Source organism: Lycium barbarum, chromosome 8, assembly GCF_019175385.1.
Source record: "Lycium barbarum isolate Lr01 chromosome 8, ASM1917538v2, whole genome shotgun sequence".
Lineage (NCBI taxonomy): Eukaryota > Viridiplantae > Streptophyta > Magnoliopsida > Solanales > Solanaceae > Lycium > Lycium barbarum.
The window spans coordinates 92239684-92263651 of NC_083344.1; the positions used below are offsets into that span (position 1 = coordinate 92239684).

A 23968-nucleotide genomic window follows, 5' to 3' on the forward strand; every position below is an offset into this window, starting at 1 on the left:
AATCTAGGAAGGAGAATGAGTTTCGTCAATGCGACATGTTATGTCTCCGGACTATGGTTCGAATCGCTTGTACTGGAGAAATTTTGGTTACATTTAAGTGTGCAATAACGTACTCTGAGAGGTGACGAAAGGAGTAAGAACGGTCTGTAAGCTGACCAGGGAGTAAGTATAAAGGACAATATGGATTACAAAAAAGGAAATCTTCTCACTAGAAGAGATAAAAGTTTTAACAAGAGGAATAATTATAGGGAGTTCAATGATCACCAAAGAAAGGGGAGATAATGTGCCTATGGATAGCAAGACAGTAGTGCTACCTGAGACTAGAAAGTACCTTGCAAGTCATGGAGTCACAAGTCGCCGGTCATATCAAATGTGAGAGTATATGCTATAGAACCATATAGAAAATCGTCATCATGCAAGGGCCGACAAAAATGGTGCAAGGAGACTGATAGGGAGTCAAAGAAGAACATAGGCCAATTTTAGTCTCAAATCATCACCGGTGCAAGAGAATTAAGGACTTACGAAGAAAACATACTCGTATCAAAAGGAAGTTATGATTAAGTAGGATTTTATATTAGTTCCATGTTTATGAGTTTATATTGCAATTATGCTAAAACTGAGGAAAGGAAATTGTAGGAAAAGTTCAAGTATGAATAGGATAATATTGTAAGGAATTAAATAGTCCGACAAAAGAATTAAAAGGAGATGATATGGTATGTATATAAGGTCAATGAGTACAAAAAGGGATAATCTAAAATAGCACTAAAGAAGCAAGGAAGGAAAGGTGCCATATATGAACAAGAGAATTTGTCTACTAGTTGAGAAATAAGGAGCAAGGCAAAAGAGTACGACAATTAAGAGTGCTCACAGATTGGCAGGGAGCCGTAGCAATCATGAGTTAAGGCCATCTTAAGGGAAATAGGTCCCAGGACAGTAACTAGATATCAGTCAACCACTGAGTACAAATATAAGAACATGAGGATATGAAACTAATAAAAGCATCGTAAGCTCGCAAGCTACAACATTCGAGGACGAATATTCCTAAGGGGGGAAGGATGTTACACCTCACATTTTTAGAGCATGATCATGCCACGTACTTCACTGTATTAATGGAGTATCGGAGACGTCCCATGAAGTTTTAGAAGGTACAAGCCATGGGAAGTTCGTAACAATGAGGTAAAGGATGAATTACGATCTCGTAAGTCGTAACCAGGAAGGACAACCTTTAAACAAAGGACATGACCATTATCAAGTATGATTAATGATAAATATCATGTATGGAGAGTTTCGGAAGATTCCGGGACCAAGCAAATCAAAGAAAATAAGTATGTCGAAAGTTTGGAAAAAAGTTGGTAGAATTATGGGTCACTTTTGGAGGGGTATATCTCCAGGTATATTAGGAGTTTTAAGGTATTTCAAAAGCCTAAAATGAAGTTCGTCGAGTCTAGTTTCCAACGCAACAAACCACTCATCACAATGACATCGTAGTAGGGAGTAATGGCCATTTTAAGATAAAGACTCCAAGCTGCGAAATGGCTTTCGCGGGTCCCACTTGAGAAGGTCGGTTGAATCGACTTATGAGGGGTATAAATACCCCCATTAACTCCATATTTTCAGCATATTACATTATCAATGGTCCTAGAAACTTCCCAACACTGCCCCCAAACATTTATAGCCCATTAAATCAAGAATTTAACAAGATTACACCAAACTAGTCCATGAAAGGTGATTATTCTTGCTTCTACTTGATGTTGTGGTAAGTTTGGTCTTGAAGAAAGTTGGTGTGGCTGAAATTCTTCAAGTATAAGGTATGTTCTTCATACTATATCTTATGTTGAGTTGATTTGAAGGTTTAGCAAGTCTTAAAAGTGAAAATAGTTATGGAGGAAAGATCATAAAGTGTTGTGTTGTAGTTGTTATGTTTATGGACTGTTTTGAGCATGTTGTCGCCGTGTGGCTGGGCTGATTTACATGTATAGAGATAGTATTTAATGTTGTTGGTCTGTTGATGAGATTATGCTCCTTGATTGGGAAGAAAGGAAATGTATATTGTTGTTGTATGTTGAAAAACATCGTGTGGGATGTTTATGAAATATTTTTGTATTGATGATGATGTGGTTGATATTAGTATTACTATTGTTGTTGTTGTTGGTTGCTGAATTGAGATTTCGGGCTAGGCATATAAACAGAGGAGATGCTGCCGAAATTTTTGCAGATTCTAGAAAGGTTTGCTTGAAAGTTTAGCACAAGTATACTACGATGAGTCTAACGATAGTGTGAATCCTCTTAAATGTAGACTTACGAGCTCGGATGAATATGTGTAGATAATTGGAGGCTGAACAGGTTTGTAAAGCTATCCCTTCCTTCTTCTTTGGCTTGAATTACATAAAATGAGCAAACGACGAACATACATGACTCCAATGAACTCTAGTTCTCCGTAGTACTTGACATGACAGTTGTCTTTGATTCTCAAGTGTTGGTTCATTCTAATTATTCTCTTGAATCCAAAATGATGATTCATTTTGTACATGATTGCTCCTATGATTCATTTTGTACCTGATTGCTCCTATTACTCGTGCACAGTTTCATTGCATATTTCACCGAGTCCCTCACTAGAGGGCCGGGTATGTATTATTTTTCACCGAGTCCCATAATGGGCCGGATACGTATTATATTTCATCGAGTCCCATAATGGGTCGGGTACTATTATATTTCACCGAGTCCCATTATGGGCCGGGTACATATTATATTTCACCGAGTCCCATAATGGGCCGGGTACGGTATATTATATATGCATGACTCTTAACATAAGGTACAAATTCTTTGGTATTCCTTAGTTATCATACTATTTTCCTGTCATCTTTCCACTCAGTCATGATCTTCATTACTGTATATCATGCTTTACATATTCAGTACATTTTCCGTACTGACCCTCTTTCTTCGGAAGCTGCGTTTCATACCCGCGGGTACAGACCCTCAGTTTGGTGATCCTCCAACCTAAGACTTCTGCTCTGCTACTAGGAGAGCTCCATTGTTCCGGAGCTTGAGTCATTTTGCTACAGATCCTTTGATATAGGCTAATGCATATCCTGGGGTACGGCTAGGCCCTGACCCGTCATATGTCACTGTTATATTCTTAGAGGTCTATAGACAGGTGTGGGCTGTATGTATGTTTTGGTCAACTATATCGACATAGTTCGTTTTATATACTCTTGTATATAGTGGCAGCCTTGTCGGCTTGCATAATTGGTTATATTTTGGCTAGTTGTGAATCCTCAGGAGACAGGTTCATTCTGATATATGACGTTATGAGTCTACATCATACTTTTACAAATTTCCATATTGTCCTTGGTTGCAGTCTGATTATATCTAGCAGGTTCGTATATGAGTGTTCAGCTCGGGCACTAGTCATGGCCCGTCGGTCTGGGTCTTGACAGGAGTGCCCCTTCATTCAAGTCTAGGAATCCTAGGCATGGCTAAGGCGACTGTCTTGGCGTGACAGTCCATAATCGCGTGGTACGGGAACAACCAACTCATATCCAAAATAATATCAAAATCTACCATATCTAAAATCATTAAGTCTACCTATGTATCATACCCCATAAAAGTAACTAAGCAAGATTGATAGACTCGGTCAACCACATCTGAATCTCCAAATGGAGTAGACACATGAATAGGTACATCAAGACGGTTACAAGTCAAAGCCTAACTAACAGAATGATAAGTAAACACATATGAGAAGGTAGAATTGGGATCAAATAAGACTGAAGCTGCCCGATGACAAATAGAAATGGTACCTAAGATCACAACATCGGATACCTCGGCTTAAGCTTACCGAGAAAGGCATAGCAATGCGCACCACCACAGCCACTCTGGCTAGACTGCGCTCCTCTCCTGGAGACCTGAGAACCACCCCTACCTGACTGATGTCCACCCATGCACGAATGCGATAGACCGTGACCTGAATGAGCACCTCCTTTTGCTGAAGAACCATCCTGACTACCAGAAGATGTCAGAGTCCTAGGGGTCTGGAACCAGAAACCCTGCTGAGTCCCACTCTGTCTAGGTCGGATGCACTCTCTCGTGATGTGATCGGGGTCACCATAAACAAAATAGGCTCTAGGTGTCTGGGGATGAAGCACTGAAGTTGAGGAACCGGTGTAACCACTTTGATAGGCTTGTCGAGAAAATGAACCTCAAGAAGCTTGCTCGGACCCATAACCACTCTGTGTAGAAGGGCCACCAGAAGATGTCTGAAGTGCGGACTGAATGGTGGGGGGGGGGGGGGGGGGGGGGCGGGGGAGGGGGCTGGGGTGTGACTGATAGGTCCTGGAATACTGAACCCCTACCTCTATAACTGGAACCATTGTATCCACCATGTTGACGAAGCCTCTTCTCACTAGACCCTCTAAAAGATCGAGCCTTGGCCGACTCGACACACGCGTCATGATCCACTACCGCCTGAAAGGAAGACCCCAAGGCTACAAGCTCAAGACAAGCAATATGAAGTGGAAGCACAAGTCTACATACAAATCTATGAACCGTCTTTGCTTCTGTTGGAATCAACTGCGTCATATATCGAGGCAAAGACAGAAATTGGGCCTCATACTCTACTATTGATATACCTCTCTGCTGCAAATGGATGAACTCATCCCTGCGCTGATCCCTTAAAGTATGTGGCTTGTACTTCTCCAAGAAAGCTAGGTGAAACTGTGCCCAGGTGAGTGGATGTGAACCAACAGGTCTGCCCTCAATAAAATACCTCCACCACATCTTCGCATTCCCATAAAGTTAGAAAGACCCATAATCTACACTATACGACTCCATAATACCCATCTTGTATAGCCTCTCATGCATATCAATAATAAACTCATACGCGTTTTACCAAGGCATACCAAAGAATCTGGACGGCTCCATCTTCAAGAATCTGCTAACAAGCTCCTGATCCCCAAGTGTCATGACCTGGCCTGCTACTGGCCTAGGAGAACCCTCAGGGGCTGGTATACTATTAATACGCGGGGCCATGGCAGCAGCAAGCTGCATACCCGGTGTCTGTCCTTGCTCAGGAGTCTGTACTCCTACTCTGGTCTGTGAACCACCTCGAATAGTGGCACCACCCTGCTGGGCATCGAGATGAAGAAGGATACAGGCCATAGTGCCCTAGAACATTGGATAGGACATAACCTCAAGGTGAGTCTGGGCTGGCCCTATACCTCTCCAGCTTCTTGCTCTCTAGCGGGATGGCGCTCTAGCTCATGCTTTGGGAAAAACTCTGGAGAAGCTGATCGAGTGCGCCTCTGTCTAGCCACAGAGGCCCTGCCCCTGGTCGGTACAACACCACGACCTCTAGCCTATCCTTGTCCTCTCTTGCCGGCCACAACATTAGGCTTGGGCACCTCGTCCCTCGCGATAGTAGCTCTTGTCCTCACCATCTATGAGAGAATAGAGATGAATCAGATACCAATTCGAATGGTCTGGATACCAATTTGAATAAACTAGCTCGAAAGAACAAAGCAATTTGAAGTTTTCTAAATGTCCCATAGCCTCTCGCAGATAAGTACGAAGCTTATCGTACCGATCCGTAAGACTCTAGTAGACATGCTCTTGTAGTTATAGATCGGGCAACCTAGGGCTCTAATACCAAGTTTTCACGACCCAAAATCACTTAGTCGTTATGGTACCTACCATTTCCCATCTCGGTAGGCGAACCCACCCCTTAGTCCTTCATTGAACAGCAATAAAGTAAATACGCCCATCAATATATATATATATATATATATATATATAAGTCTAAATCATAAAATAGATAAGTGCGGAAACAATAAAAGGAATCTGGTCTAAAGGCTGTACAAAAGCCACTACTACATCACTACAAGTTTGAAATAAATACAAGTCTCAAAATATGAAATACTGTCTCGAAATAACAAGATAAGACAAGTAATAATGAAGAGTCTCCGGTCTGCGTATCCATTAATGTGCTCACCCTAGACACTCGAAAGCAAAGGCCTTGGGAATCAGTCGCGAGGAGTGGATATGGAACCTGTCATGTACTCTGCACTCATTAAAGAATGCAGCAAGATAGTATCGGTACAAACACTATGTACTAGTAGGTATCATAAGTTGACAGCAGTTAGCTAACATATATAAAGGAAGAGACTGAAGAATAGACATGTTCACGATCAAGTACAAACACAACACAATCCAATAATAATAACTCAAGTACAAAAATATCAAGTGGCCCAATCATAGCCTATGTGAAGCACCTAAACATAAGTCTTCCAAGTTTCCACAATTCCTCAGAATATCCACAAACACAATTACAACCAACAAATCTGATCAATAGATGTAAAATGAAATGATAATGAATGCATACGCAATGGACAATGTAATCTCCGTACACACATGCTCCGAGCGGAATACCTCCAAGCCTCGGCAGTCATGACCGATGAGGGAACCCAAAGTCCATGTACCACTCTCGCGATCCCGACAAAGACCTCGAGCATCGTACACCCTCTTGATCCTGATACAGACCTCTAGCATTGGCCTCTCATCGCTCTCATCATCATCAGTACCTAGTCTCAGCTCATATCAGTGTATCATGAAAGATGAGAATAAGTACTATGCATAATATCAATGTCAAATGATAACATATCAAAATAAATCGTGCTACAGATGGACACATATCTCAATATGAATAATAAGTCAAGTTCTTCCCTCTATCCAAGATAATACGTAATAAGTGAGGGATAGCAGTTTCACAATCACAATAAGGCAACCAAGTATCAAGTCTAGTATCAAACAAGTGGCAATAAGCTAATAGGTCACAAGAAGGAAACAAGACCACATTCAAACAACAGTACCAGCCTAGGTAATTCATCCCAACTTCATACCCGAAGGCGTAACATGCTTTCTCCAACAATCACTAACTGTACATATGCTTTGTAATCGAAGTCTAACCATAAGGTAAGTCATAACCTACCTGGAAGCTGAGCGGGAGCCACGAAAAATCAAACCTTCGCCTTGCCTTTTCGACGAGCCTCCAAGTACTCAAAGTCCTCAAGAGAAATCTGGTTGAAACCTCTTCAAATCGCCTCAAGGATGCTTTGGAACAATAAATGAAGGGATAGGAAATGAAGGGTTTTCACTAGGCAATAAATATGATTCTGGTCCCGTCGTTCGCTGTAACAGTTGGTCATCCGCTACCGTGGGCTCGCCACAGTGGCCCTCATTTAGCTATCACGAGTCTGCCACAGCAGATCCCCATTCGCTGTGCTGACTCAGCATGAAATCCACACACTCGCCATAGACACCAGAATGATCCTGGTTTTTCACTAACTCAATCCCAAAATTTGACAATCACCCGAGAACTCCCAGATACAAACCATACATGCAGCCATACATAAAAACACGCTACGGACTCATTCGTGATCTCAAAATTCCCAACGGATGTCTATTTGACCAGGTCAACACCCAATGGCCAAATACCAACTTTCCAACCAATAACTCAAAATGCTCCCAAGTTCCCCGAGAATCGAAGTGAACATCCCACCAAGTCATAATCAACCATCTTGTCCTTTTGAAATTGACAAATTTTTAAAAAAGGTTCGTTTACCCAAAATTCAACTATCAGTCAAATGTTTTTCACTTTAAGGCTCTATTCTGTAAAAGTCATCGTAAATCTCCCCCGACTACGTCAGGAACCGTGCCACCTATCCCTATAGGTCAAAGTTATAATATAAGGCTAGGGGAAGGGTCAACTGGGGTAAATGGGTCAATAGCGCTATAACAAACAAACAGGTTGTTACAATTTCTTTGTCATCAGGAGAAAGTCTAGCAGTATAAAGAGAACTTTTATCCGCATTAGCTTGCAAACCAAATACTGATGAGAATATCTGAAAAGTTTCTTGTAGCAATGTAATGTATTTTATGTCACCCCTACAAAACATGAGAAAATCATCAGCAAAACAAATGTGAACCACTCCAAGTCTTTTACATCTTGGATGGAACTGAAATTCTTTATTGGCGGCCAGTTGAGTCATCTCCCTTTGCAGATATTCCATTGATCTAACAAAAAGGTATGGAGAATAGGACACTGTAGACACACACTCCATTATCCAGTTGAAAAACTTATTAGGAAACCCCAAATCATATAGTATGCTTTTCAGAATTTGCCAATTTAGAGTGTCATGGATTTCTTGAGATCAACCTTGAGTACACACCTAGGAGACATTCCTTTCGTAGTGTATCCCTTAAAAATCTCATGACTAAACAAAATATTATCAATGATGTTCCCCCCTCAATAAAACCTGATTGTGATTATCCACTGATATCATGTATTGCCTTCTTAATTCTCACAGTCAGAACTTTAACAACAATTTTGTATAATGTGGAGGACCATGCTATTGGACTATAATATTTAACGCGAGTAGGTGTCGGGATTTTTTGCACTAAAGTGATGGCAATATAATTCCAGGATTTCTGTATCTTGCCTGTAGAGAAAAATTGATGGACAGCTGCATACGCATCCTGCTTAACCACATCCCAATGCTTAGTGAAACATTCTATAGGGTATCCATCAACCCAAGGTTCTTTCTCAGTTGGCATATCTTGTATTAAAACATCAATTTCTTCCCTAGTCACCATATGGATCAGTTGCAGTTGTTGTTTTCTAGTTACACATGGTCCATTCTTAATCTCCATTGTATTTGGACATGGCATTTCCTCATTGCATTTCCCCATAAGGTTGGTAAAGAAAGACAAGAGTTCTGCTTCAACAACCCATGGATTAGATACCTTGGGGCCAGCTTCATTGTATATAGAAGTGATAGTACTTCTGCTAGAGTTGATCTTCAGCTGAGCATGAAAGTAATTTGAGCCAAACCTTCACTATCAATCCAGCATGCCCTGAACTTTTGCCTCAGTACCTTCTCTTCAACGGAACTCCATTTCTTAATTTCGGCAATGAGTGCCTTCTCTTGGTCAAATAAAGACTGGCAGAAAAGCTAAGTAGTGCACTTGCTTGTACACCCTCCAGGTCCTATCTAGCTTGAGTCAATTTTTGAGTATAAGAAACCATGAAAGAGTTCAGGTCCTTCAATTTCGTTTTAAGGACTTTCAGTTTCTGCCAAATACTGGTCATAGCATCTCCATTGATCTTCTATTGCTAGATTCTCTTAACTAGTCTCAAAAATCCGGGTGCTCTATGATAGTAGTAAATTGCTCGAATGGTTTAGGATGAAGGTTAACCGTTTGCCAACACTGGATGAGTGCAGATGAGTGATCTGACATTCCTGGGGCCAAGAAATCAGCCTCAACATGGCCAAACTGTTGTATCCAGTTGAAATTCCCAAACACCCAATCTATTTTACTATACACTCTGCTGCTAGCTTGTTACTTGTCACACCATGTGAAGAAACAATTGTTGGCTCTAAGTGGTGTCAACTGAAGATTGTCAATACAGTCTTTAAAGCCCTGGGTTTCATCTTGAGTAACTGGTTGCTCAATTGTATTTTTCGTTGATAGTACATTGTTGAAATCTCCACTGATGAGCCAAGAAGTTTGAATTTGGTTCCCCAAGGCCTGTAGATCTTGCCAAAGGATATCTCTATGCTATTGCTCATTTTCGGCATAGGCAATAATTAGTTTAGCAGAGAAGTTTGCTGATGAATTATCCATTGCACAGTGAATAAATTGTTCATGTACTTGCAGAATTTGAACAATGAGATGTATTCTGCACATCACCCATACTCTATCATTCTCTGGTTGAGGGTAATTGCAACAATAATCCTAATCTCTAGCTATCACGACCCAACCGGAGGGCCATGACGGGCACTCGGTGCTAACCCACCCGGGCACTTCTTATTGTACATTCATATTCACATCTAGATGAGCCACATGGCCTACTCATGATTTCCATACATCAATAATACTAATCTCATTGGGCAACGACACATTTATATCATTATCGACAACAATGCTTATGTTCATACACACAAGCCGACGAGGCTAACAAAATAATATACAAAATACGAGCCGGCAAGGCCAAAGGACATCTAGCTACACACAACTGTCCACGAGCCTCTAAAGAGAGTATTTAACATCATATTGACGGGACAGGACCCCGCCATGCCCATATATATGTACACAAAAGAATAATACCAACAGCTACAACTCCAGATCAAATGGAGTTCCTCTATGCAGTCCCTGAGCAAGTAATCTATAGATCGATTCTATCACCCTGTCCACCTGCGGGGATGACGCAGCGTCCACAAACAAAAGGAAATCAGTACGAATAATGTACTAAGTATGTAAGCATAATCAATAACATAATGGAAGCATAAGAAATAACATAAGATGGACGAGTCACGGAATGAGGGAGTCATGTATACCTCTAGCCACGTTCATCACATTTACTTACCCTCTTTCTAATGGGAAACTTCTATTTCATACATTTATACATTTAGAAGTATCATACCCCACCATAGAGGTTCGGTGTCTTACATACCCGACTATGATGAGGTTCGGTGTCTTACATACCCGACTATGATGAGGTTCGGTATTATACATACCTGGCCCTAACAAGGCTCAGTGTTATCCATACCCAACTGCGGTGGTGTGCGCGCGATAGATATCATACCCGGCCATATAAGCTCGGTGTTCTTAGTAGTCATACTTTAATATATATATATATATATATATATATATATATATATATATATATATATATATATATATATATATATATATATATATATATATATAGGAGTACATACATATCCTCAACATCATCATCATCACCATTATTTGCATTATATCCTTCCTTAAAGGATCAACTATCATAGGATGGGACCAATGGTATCGCGAGAATATCAAGATCATGAGCTTTAGTGATTTTAGGAATGAAATCATCATGGAAGGTACTATGGATTCCACATGAAGGTATACATCAATGGGATCATGCCTTAAGAAAGAAGGGTTAGACTTATATACCTCGTCATATTCTTAACTACTTAACGTTCACCGCCCAAGCTTGAGAAATCTACATTTAAAAGGATTCATACCATGGTTAAGTATTAGAGACACTCTTTAATTCAAACTAGAATAGTTCATGAGCTAACGGAAATTGGGCAGCATTTTCCCTATTTCATCGACTTCCACCATGTTAAAAACAACCCCCAACATCCATAATATCATCCACAATATCATAATCAAGTAATCGCATTTCCATTAAGTCTTCGAAATTCTTTCTCATATTCAACTTATACTAATAACTTCACACCAACCCTTAGCACATTTTCATACAATGCTTCCCCATCATTATTATTACCCTTTATAACAAGATTATATCCATATCATAATAATAATCATGACTCAAGTTATCTAACTACTTAAAAACATCATGAAAACTACATTTAGAAGTCATCTTACACTTTCTCCTTCTACCCAAGTTGTTCAACAACTAAGCATTCTTGACAACATGAAATAAGCGTGAAAACTAACCTTTTATCTCACAACAATGAGCCTTGGATCAAGCTATCAACTTATATGAAAACCCTAGGGTTAGTAGCTTGAAGTCTACTAACCCTAGCAAGACTCTAACACATGGATATCTTGATTCTTGCCTCTTGATCTTTAATCTCTCTTGGATTTTGGCTTGGATTAGTTTATGGAGTTGAAGAGAGGGTTTTCGGAGAGCTCTTGAATCTGATTTGGGGAAATAAATGGTCCAAACAAAATGCATAAAGCGTGATGTAAAAACCCGACGGCAATTCTGCGCCCACTTTGACGGACCGTCAAAATTCCTACGGTCTGTCAAAATGCACCGTCAAAGTGCCTAGCTCTGCACAGCTCACTGTAACCGTTATACGGTGGTGCTCCACCATTTGATGGGCTGTCAAATATTATACGGTCCGTCAAATGGTCCGTCAAAGTGCCATCTCCCGATAAGTTGCTCCTTTCGATTTGTTTGACCCCCAATCCTTATGGAACCTTCTTGGCACTTGCATAAAACTTCATTAACCATACAATAGTCCTTATAGAAGTCCCTCAAGATACTACCAAACAAATATTAGCTCAATCATAGCGAAAACCTTCCCAAACCTGGCTCATATCTCACTTCCTTCAACGAACTTAGTTCCACATACTCATATGCCTCCAAAATCCTATGGAACACACTTTAAGCTATCTAAAACTTTCCTTAATCTCGTAAGGACTTCTTATTCACCTTAAGCTCGCATTAGTCTACTCTCAATGCAATAAGTCCGAAATCTCAGAGGTGTAACACTAGCCATATTAAGAGGTATCTTTTTTTTTCTTTTCCTTACTTTACTCTAGTTTCAACACAACCAAAAAAATCAATTTGATTCTTTTCCAGAAAAAGTTTCAACTCTTTCTGTTTAAAGGGCTGATTAAGCCCTCTTACATTACAGGTGCACACTATCATGGGGTTGTAGTTATGGCTCAAAGCTAGTATTCTTTACTTCTGAAGTGTTGGGTAAGCACTTAGCAATAGGATCGTATATGTTAGCTAGAGGCAAACCTGCTGGCTGCATAGTGTTAATTTGATGAATCTTGTCCCCTTGGGGTTCACTATAGGGGTTCTTGTCACGCCCCAAACCATGGACTGAGCGTAACACGACACTCGGTGCCTTGCTGCATGTGACTGAGCAAACCACATGGCTTATCGAGTCAAAATGGGACATGAACTGATGCAGAATATAAGTTAAACATGCATGACTTGTGAAAACATGGAGTTCTATAATCATAAGTATGAAAATACTATTATATCATGAATTTGGAAATATAATAATGTAGCCAACGAGGATAACTCAACTGAACATCTGACATGACATAACTGACTAGTCTGTGAAACCTCTGACATGAGTCTGACTGCTAAACTGTTTACCGAGACAAGTCCCCCAGCATACCTTGACTGCATAACTAACATGAAAATAAAGTAAAGATAACTGCCCAAATGGAATGGGTCTCACCAACAGCTGATACGTCAATAATCCTAACGAGCAGATTCACCGTCCTATAAGTCAATTCTTGTATCGTGAAATGCAGGCCCCCGGGAAATAAAAGGGGACGTCAGTACATTTGAATTGTACTGGTTTGTAAAGCAACTGAATGAAATAAACATGACACATGAAATAATAAGAATTGAAACTATAAGCTGAACATGAGCATGAGCATTATCTGACAAGAATATATATATATATATATATATATATATATATATATATATATATATATATATTACATGGGTAAGACATTTTAAGTGGGAGAGCCCTAGTATAACCGACATGTAACCACCACATGAGCACGTGGCGTCTGATCTCTGCTCGATCAGCTAAGCTATCTCGTACCTTGCCGGGGTACAAGACAAAAACATAACATGAATGGATCCAATAACCCGCAATGAGTAACATGAAGGAATTGTCCTAACTGGGCGGAGTGATACTTATCCTACACTGGCATATGTAGTTTCAGGTATTAAACCTTCTCGGTAATCTGTGCAACTCTGTCACGACCCAACCGGAGGGCTATGACGGGCACCCGGAGCTAACTTACCGAGTACCTCTTAACATACTTCTCATGATCATATCTAGGTGAGCCACATGGGTAACTCATATTTACCAGGAACTGAAGGGACACAAGTTCCGTCGAACATAGGCACATCTATATAAACATCATTAACTATGCCCATGTATACAAGCCGACAAGGCTATCAAAAATGATATACAAAATGTGAACCGATAAGGATAAAGACATCTAGCTATGTACATATGTGTACAAGCCTCTACATGGAGTGTGTAATATCATAAAGATGGGACAGGACCCCGCCATGCCCAAGTATGTACACAAAAGAATAGTACTAACTAAACTGCAGCTTCGGATCAAATGGAGTGCCTCTATGCAATCACTGATGAAGCAGCCTAGGGGTCTGGTCTGTCTCCCTGTCTACGTGTGGGCATGAACACAACGTCCACAAATAAAAGAACGTAAGTACGAACAATGTACTGAGTATGTAAGGCATGAATAGCAACATGATGAAAGCATGACGATAACATAAGATAAAGAGAACAATTTATACCTCATAATACCTCTTAGGACGATGATCATACATACTTAACCTTTCTCTAAAAGAAAACTTTCATACATATACATATAATGAACCATACCCAACTAGTGTCACCCATACCCAGCCATAACAAGACTCGGTATTGTCCGTACCCGAGCATAACAAGGATCGGCGTTGTCCATACCCAACTGCAGTGGTGTGCGCGCAATAGATATCATACCTGGCCATATAAGCTCGGTGTCACAACATAGCTATATATATATAGGAATACATAAGTAAAAGCAACATCATCATCATCATCATCATCACTACATCTTTCTTTAGTGGGTCAACTGTCATAGGACGAGATCTACAACGATGAACAAGATCAATAAAATCATGAGAACTTTGAGAATCATGAGCTTCTAGCATTTATAGGAAATTAAATATTATGGATATCATAGATGATTCACGATGAGGAAATCATTCCTTTAGAAAGAAGGGTTAGCCTTAACATACCTTTACGTCTTCTTAAATACTTAACGTTCTCCTCCAAAGTCCCCAAAATCTACATTCAAGAGGATTCATGCTAAGGTTAAGTCTTGGAAACACTCTTAAGTTCAAACTAGTGTAATTAATGAGCCAACGAAATTTGGGCAGCACTTCCCCTATTTTATCGACTTCCACCATATTACAAAACAACTCCCAAACAACAATAATAACATCCACAATATCATAATCAAGAGGTTATATTCAATTTAATCTCAAATTTATCCAAAATCCCCTTTCAAGTTCATCTCATAGTCATCAACTTCACTTTAAGACTTTATGACTTCTCCACTTTAATTTTTTTCCTTTCCAAGAGTAACTAACTTGTGCATCAACTTAATCATATAAATAATAGGAATAACATACCTTATAGTAGAAGAACTTCACCTCACACAATTCCTTCCAAGACCAAGTTCATCACAACTTTGGAGAGAAACAAGAATCTTCATCTTCCATGGATTTTCTTGAGGTTTTGATGTTTGATCTTCTCTCTTATTGGTATGGAAGGTTTTGGAGTATTGTAGAACCTTCAAGAACTCTCTAGAACTGTGGGGAAATAAGTGTGGGAGGTTGATATGAAAATGGGATCTTTTGGGATTTAAAAAGGTGTCAAATTGCCCTCCCCCCCTCCCCTTGCATCAACTTGCGGTGGAGATGCGGTTCAGCATATTGGATATGCGGCCGCATCTCCCCTCCTCTCCATGGGGTGGAGTTTGGGAAGAAAGATCATCCAAAATGGCGAGTGTGCATCCAATATGCAGCTCAACATACTGAGTATGCGGCCGCATATTGCTCATTTTTCCCCGGTTTCATTAAAATGCGTTCTTTTCAATTCGTTTGACCTCCAATACTTATGAAACCTTCTTGGAACTTGTATGAAACTTCATTAACTATCTAAGGGGCGCTATGGCTCCCCGTCAAGGTAATTCTAAACAATTTATAACACAAATGATCCAAAATCCTCCCAAAACATGACTCAATTTCCAATCTTTCAACAAACTTACTTCCGCCGCTTCATATGACTCTGAAACCTCAAGGTACATACTTAGAATTGTTAGATACCATCCTTTGAATTATAAGGGCTTCATGTACACTTTGAGCTTACGTTATCTTACTCATAATGCAAATGACATAAAATTTCCAAGGTGTAACATTCCTCCCCCTTAGGAACATTCGTCCTCGAATGTTGGACTCTTAAGGATTCGATAAATATTTTGCCAGAGTTTTCCTTGTAAATACGTCACTACCATCCTGTCACAACAATACAAAATATATGACGCCTCACAGGGCGACAATAACAACAACAATAATGGCCACACACAACCAAGAAATCATAAGAAGAAAGCATTACGCACCTGAAAACAATGGTGTCTCTGTTTGAACCTTATCTGGGAATGGAAGAAAATGTGGATACCTGGACTTCATATCTTCCTCAGTTTCCTAGGTCATTTCTTCCCTATTATTGTTTCTCCATAGAAATTTAACTGAAGCTACTTCTTTGGTTCTGAATCTCCGAACTTGCCTATCTAGAATAGCAGTGGGAACTTCTTTGTAGGACAATTGCTCGGTGACCTGGACATCGTCCACAGGTACAATCCTGGAAGGATCTCCAAGAGACTTGCGAAGCATTGATACATGAAAAATTAGGTGGACTGACTCCAAGTCCGAAGGTAGATCTAACTCATAAGCTACCTGGCCTACCTTGCTTATAATCTTGTAAGGCCTAATATAGCGAGGACTAGGCTTGCCCTTCCTACCAAATCTCATTATCCCTTTCATATGTGACACCTTTAAGAATATCCAATCATTAACTTGGAACTCTAAGTCTCGTCGGCGATTATCTGCATAAGATTTCTAACTACTCTGAGCTGCCAATAATCGATCCTGAATAAGCTTGACCTTTTTCATGGCTTGCTGGATCAAATCTGGCCCTATTAACTTAGTTTCTCCCAATTGGTGATCTACACTTGCACCCATATAAAGCCTCATACTGGGCCATTTGGATACTGGAATGATAACTATTATTATAAGCGAACTCAAGAAGCGGTAAGTGATCATCCGAACTACCTCCAAAATCTAACATACATGCCCGTAGCATATCCTCGAGAGTCTGAATGGTACGCTCATCTTGTCCATCAGTTTGCGGTTGAAATGCTATGCTAAGACTCACCTGAGTCCCCAAACCTTCTTGGAAAGACTTCCAAAGATTAGCTGTAAACTGTGCGCCTCTATCACAAATAATGGATACTGGAACACCATGGAGTCGTATTATCTCTTTGATCTAAAGCTTTGCATAATCTTTAGTTGAGTATGTAGTTCTGACAGACAGGAAATGAGCTGACTTTGTGAGTCTATCCACAATTACCCATATAGAATCATACTTAAACTGAGAACGAGGTAAGTCTGTAATGAAGTCCATATTAATCACTTGCCATTTCCAAGTTGAAATTCCCATAGCTTACAACAATGCCCCAGGCTTCTGATGCTCAATCTTCACCTGCTGATAGTTAGGATATTGAGCTATGAACTCTGTGTTATATCCCGTATTTTTATACATTGGGACATTTTAAGCTAAACGCGACAAGTTAAAGACAAGACTATTTAAGGTACGAAGTAGAGACTTTAACTTCCGATTTGGTTTCAAGTCACAAGTTGCCCATAAAATTTCGTTTGGTATAGAAGTATTAATGGAAAGTTGGGATTAAATTAACCATGATTAGATTTTTAAGTGGGATTAAAAACTAAATCAGTCCATTAAACAAAGCCAAGTGTGGCCGTGTATGTATGTGGAGATGGTCAATGATAATTGACTCAAATATTGAGTGGGACACATGTCCAACCCATGGACATCATATATATAGTAAGAATGCTGATTCATTCTACACTAGCTAAATCATTTGCATCTTCACAAAGTTAAGAACATTAGAGATAGAGAGAGAGGGTCTTGGCTAGAGCTGGCCGAGAATAGGGCTGCTCCAAGTTGATCAAAATTCAGTTTCTCAAGCAATTTAACCCCTTTGAAGGTGTACAATAACGTGTAGCATTCATTGGAATAGCAAGAACAAGTGTTGAAATTCAAGAAGTGAATTTGAAGGGCTAGCCGATTGAAGGATTGAGTGACAAGGTAAGAGTTGATCATCTTTCATATGTTTGGTGGTGAATTGAATGTATATGATTGTGCATGTTGGTATTGGACTATTGTTGTTGAAGTTGAAGTGAGCCGTGTGCTATAGGCTTATATGGAATAATGCTTAATCTTCTTGTACATGTATTGGGAATGGATTGAATGTGTTATAGTATGAATAAACGAATGAAAATCATGAAGTTGTTTTGGTTATGTTGAAGCCGTGTAGGGGCTGGTTTAGAGGGATTAATGGACTGTTTTATGTGATGCTTTAATTGTTGTTGTTATGGACATTGTGGTGCATTGTATGCCGTATGAATATGTGAGTTGAGGTGTAAAAGAAATGATTTATGTTGAAGTAGAAAAACAGTCCAAACCGTGGACTGTTTTAATGAAAGGGGTAGATTAGTGTATTTTGAATGTTGATTGTTGTTATGGACATTTAGTGAAGAAGGAGTTAATGATTCAAGTTGAAATTAAAATGGTTTGTGGGTTGTTGTAAGAATTAAAATGATGCTAAAACAGTTCTAATAATCATAAAAGTAATGTTGTGTTGTTGTCGTTGTAATTGAAGTTGGAAAATTTCGAATTGAAAATGGTAATGTTGTGTGGGCTGTTTGGCAGTGAATAGGGGACTGTTTTAAATAATCCCGGATTGGTACTTGAAAGTATGACTACCAATATTAGCTTGGAATACTAGTTGGGTTGAATGCCAACGAAACATCGTCAAAATGTTAGAAAGGGATTATTATCGTTAAAATACACGTATTGAATTCCCTCGTGGACTAATCGTAACTCTTGATATCTTGATATAGGATAAGGTACTATTGGGCAGCGAGTACGAGTTATAATACGACTAAACGCTAAAGGTATGTAAAGCCTAATCCTTCCTTCTTTTGGCATGTCCTAGACGTAAGTAAGAAATGATATGAGCCTTGGGGTAATCTCTACTCTCTAGTTCCAAGCATGACTTATGATTCTATTCATTCCTTAATGTTATTGTCACGAGCCTACTATATGATTGACTAACAAATGATGTATGGACATTCCTACTCTTAAAGAATTGCATAATTAGAGTCATATTTGACTTTCAAAAGCCATACCATGTTAGATTGATACAAGTATATGAATCCTGAAACGTTCCTTGCTATGGTTTGTAATAAGATTTAGAAAGAACTGAATATGGTTATTATCCTGACACTTGAAAGCTTATTAGTTACTTATCTATTGAGTCTCCAAAGATGATTTGTATGTATGTGGTTGCTTATTATTCTGCTCGTGCTTACCGTTACATCCTTCACTGAGTCCCGGGCCAGGACACGTTTTCGTGTGCATATTTACTATATTATTCACCGAGTCCCTCACTAGAGGGCCGGGACACGTTATATATATATATATATATATATATATATATATATATATATATATATATATATATATATATATATATATATATATGATATGATGGTATGATGACATGATGATACGGGGATGGCGGCCAGGATGGCATAGATCATTATTTCACCGAGTCCCTCACTAGAGGGCTGGGACACGTATATGTACATGTTTATAATGCTATGATTTTAATTACCGAGCCCCTCACTAGAGGGCCGGGACACGTTATATATGTTATGTACAGAATGATTATTCAGCTTTAACTATTAAACTCTATATTGATATTGATATGAGGTTGACAAATATGAATTATGCTCAAAGGTAAGTTTTATAGATTTCTGTTTGTTGCATTAGATCCTACACTCCTTGTCTCAGTATGATTTTATTTACTATATTTCATGCTTTACATGCTCAGTACATATTCCGTACTGACCCCCTTTCTTCAGGGGGCTGCGTTCATGCCCGCAGGTACAGACGTTCGTTTCGGAGATCCGCCAGCCTAGGATATCTATTCAGCTACTTGGGATTGCTACTTTGTTCCGGAGCCTAGCTTGTGGTATAAATCCCTTTTGTTGTATATATATGTGTTTGTTCGGGGTACGGTGGGGCCCTGTCCCATCATATGACACTGTCATTACTCTTAGAGGTCTGTGGACATTTGTGTGGGTCTGTATATAGTAGTTGTTTCGTCGTATGGATATGACTTATGTTTGGGGCGTACCCATTCGTAGTGGCAGCCTTGTCGGCTTGCGTATATATATATGTTTGGGATGTTGCGTGTAGTGGCAGCCTTGTCGGCTTGCGTAGATATATATATGTTTGTTGTTGGAAATTGTAACTCATCAGGAGACAGGTGGCTATGACATGCATATATGGGACGGCTTAAAAATAACGTCTTGTCTTTTTATACAAATAAGTTCTCGATATGCTAGTTGTAAATGGTTATAGTTAACAGGTGATATGTGTGTCCAACTCGGGCACTAGTCACGGCCTACGGGGTTGGGTCGTGACAAAAGTGGTATCAGAGCGGTTCATCCTCGGAGTGTCTACAGACCGTGTCTAGTAGAGTCTTGTTTATCGATGTGTTGTGCGCCACATTTATAAACAGGAAGCTACTGGGCATTTAGGGTGTCATCTTTCTTTCTTATTATAGATCGTGCGATAGAGCCGTATTATCAGGATAATTCCTCCCTAACGGATTGTTATGTTTACAGCGATGCCTCCAAAGAAGGCGACAGCCGCCCAGAAGGCCAAGGCCATAAATGGAGAGACCAGCCAGACCCGGAGGATTACTAGGGCTTATGCCGAATCTGAGCCAGAGATTAGACTCCAGTCAGCGAGCTCCGCTACCCCGCCATTACCAGCGGAGCCTAGGGCAGCAGCAGCTGCAGATCGGGGGACGGCTCCACCGCTAGCTTCTGAGGTTCCAGCACCCGAGCCTCTAGCTCCCCAGCCAGGGGCGGAGGACAGGGCTATGAGAGACGCAGTCCAGTTATTGACCAGGTTAGTGTCGGGGCAGGCCCGCAGACACGAATTGGGAGGTGATTATGCGGACAGACATGATAGTTTGAGGGTCCGTGATTTCTTGACTTGTAACCCCCCAGAGTTCTATGGGTCAAAGCCAACAGAGGATCTACAGGATTTTATTCGACAGATGCTGCGTACGTTGCGAATAATTAAAGCTTCTGAGACTGAGTCGGTTGAATTGGCTTCATATCGGTTGCGTGATGTAGCGGTTAATTGGTATGAGTCCTGGGAGTTGTCTAGGGGTGAGGATGCCCCTCCAGCAGTATGGGACGAGTTCGTGGAGGCCTTTCTGGGCCATTTTCTGCCTCCGGAGATGAGGCGGGCCAGAGTGGATAGATTTTTACACCTGAGACAGGATAGCAGAAGTGTTTGAGATTATAGTCTCGAATTTGATTCGCTGGCTAGGTACGCGCCCACTATTGTAGCTGACATGGCTGATAGGGTACATCGTTACGTGATGGGACTGGACAATTACTTGATTGATAGCTGTATGGCAATGGCTTCCCAGCCCGGTATGGACATTGTTCGAGTTCAGGCATATGCGCAGGTGTCACGACCCAACCCCGTGGGCCGCGACCAGTGCCCTAGCTGGGCACCTATACGTACCCGATACCCAAATTAGCATATTATCAGAATAATAATATAATAATACTAGTGGATGCTACAGAATTTATCAGAAAAAGCAGACTTGGCACACATAGGCCGATAAGGCCATCATAGAACAAAGTATCCCAAACATATGTACAGAACCCACACAGATGTATCCACAGACCTCTACAGAACATATCATAATCATAAGACGGGACAGGGCCCCGTCATACCCTGAACAAAGTACATATCCAGATAGCAGTGACAGACTGTACCAAAAGATGGGCTCTGTAGAAGAGAGCGCCCCAAAATAGCAGAAATGGGATCCTAAACGTGCGGATCAGCAAACCTGTCGTCTGTACCTGCGCGGCATGAAAACGCAGCCCCCGAAGAAAGGGGGTCAGTACGAAATATGTACTGAATATGTAAAGCGGAATCACAGAAGTCAAATCATAATGATTACAGAAAATGGGTACAAAATCCAGAGTGTCAAATGCATATTTCCAAATCAGACAGAATGTGTACAGAAACATATGTCATATCATATCCGATCCCTGCCACGGGGCTCGGCAGACAGAACGTGGTCACCCTCCCGACACTGGTGCCACAATACAGAGGAATCAGAAAAGGGGCGTGGCCCCGTATCATATAATATCATATCAAAATGGCCATAACAGATCAGATCAGAATAGGCGGACATGGCACATCATACTCCACAGACCCATGTACGCGTATACCTGCCCCCTCACATCGGGACGCGGCGAACAATGCAGAGAATTACGCTTGACAACATATCCTGGCCCGGGCTCAGTGTGGGAAACATTGGGACATCCACGAATGGAGTAGTGAGAGACTAATGCAATTTAAAAATATCATAAGTATTTTCAAAGACTCGATGAGGCGTAGCAAAGACAAACAAATCAAATGGAGTCGGACGGAATCAGAATTATCACAATTCGGATATCATAATAATTTACAGAAATATAACTTTACTGAAGTCATTCCGAGTGTCAAAATAATTTATAAGATTTAATAGAATATCTAATATAATATTCGTTAAGCGATTAATAGGGTAATTAAAACATTTCTTTCAAAAATCGCTTAAAAAGGAAGCTTTAGCATATTAGGGGCAAAACCGTAAATAGTGGGCCCGCCTCAGAACAAATAAGGCGGCGGGCTCAAATTATGCCCTCTAAACATATAATATCATCTACGAAGGTTATACAGACATCCTATGACTTTCTGAGTAATTTAGAGCACAATTGCATAATTTCAGAAAAAGCGTATCAAAATGGTTCAACTCTACTGAAGGAAAAACTGAAATTTTGTCTTGCGGATTCCGAGGGCCAAGAGGTCCTTCGAGGCCCGGATCCGACCCTAATACACTAAGGGCATGCCAAGGGAAGAATTGGGTTTGCTTTACATACCTTTCACGCTCCTTAAGCCTTTCCAAACTCACTTCCCGTTTCGTCGAAAAACTGCAATTGGTCAAGTTTACCAATTGTGAGTTATGAATACCAAAGTTCCAACTTAATGCATATTTGGCTACCGAAATTTCGGCAGCACTTCCCCTATACATATAGCACCCCGAGAATTCAACTCGGCTATAATTCATCAACAACAACCCAAACGACAACATCAATATCAACAATAAACATTAAAAACACAAATATCCTTCAACTAGTCATTTTTCTCACAAGTTGACATAATCTTCAATTCAACCCAAACTTTCGAACTAACATCATGATTTCACATCCATTATCACTCAAGATCATCACAATATAGATTTAGAGACATTTCATTTCATTTTCCTTAAGATATACACTCGATATCCATAATATACAACTTTCCGCCAAAGTCTTAACTTATGCAAAACATCAAATCTTTGGCATACAATTTCATAACATGTTTCCAACTTCCAAATTCATCAATGATCATCACAACTAACAACCAAACAACTTCATTTCCTTAATGTCGGAAAATCATACTAAAACGACATAAGTTTCTACATTCCAATTCAATACAAACTTATATCATTCTAACTTCATTTCCATGCCAAGCATTACAACAACACTCCAATACACTAAACAAACTTAGTCAATTCCATTCCATAGCCAACATACCACACGGCCATATGCTATATTTCCATATCAACTAAATTCATCCAACTTTCAATTCCCATATGCATTTCATCACAAATACAACTAGAATATAACATAAATTCAACACAACTTGGCTATACAACATACATATACACACGGCTACAAGCCATATACCAAACCCACATTGCAAACTTCCACTTTTCCGTACAATCAACACATTTCTACATACTACAACACAATCAAAACTTCATAACACAATAAAAAGGTAGAAATTCTTACCTTTTCTTCAAGTCTTCTTCACTTGGAAATATGATCACTTTGGTGATTCTAATGCTCCCCACTCCAATCCAACTATACCAAGTTACAAAGGAACCTTGACTTAGTAGGAAATCAACAAGAAAAGAATTTTTGAAGCAATATTTTTGGTACCTAAATTTCCAAGGCAAACCCGAAACCTCTTGCTCTCTCTTCTTCTTTTTTTCTTTGTTGTTCTTATCTTCTAATTCCTTATGTCTTCTATGATATATGTAATTGAAGTGCTTGGTCACATGACCAACTAAAATTGGGCTTGGGTCAAGGCCTTGTATGGCCGGCCATGGCCCTTATTTTGGGCCTCAACTC

The 23968-nt window shown here is 40.0% G+C and overlaps 1 protein-coding gene across 1 annotated transcript; it reads right to left on the reverse strand.

Moving 5' to 3' along the window:
* Positions 1-8316: 8316 nt before the first annotated feature.
* Positions 8317-9620, reverse strand: LOC132607955 (uncharacterized). The gene is made up of 3 exons (XM_060322036.1): positions 9459-9620; positions 8925-8990; positions 8317-8853 (listed from the first exon to the last, which is right to left on the reverse strand). The coding sequence occupies exons 1-3, from the start codon at positions 9618-9620 to the stop codon at positions 8317-8319; spliced, it is 765 nt and encodes a 254-aa protein (XP_060178019.1).
* Positions 9621-23968: the final 14348 nt, after the last annotated feature.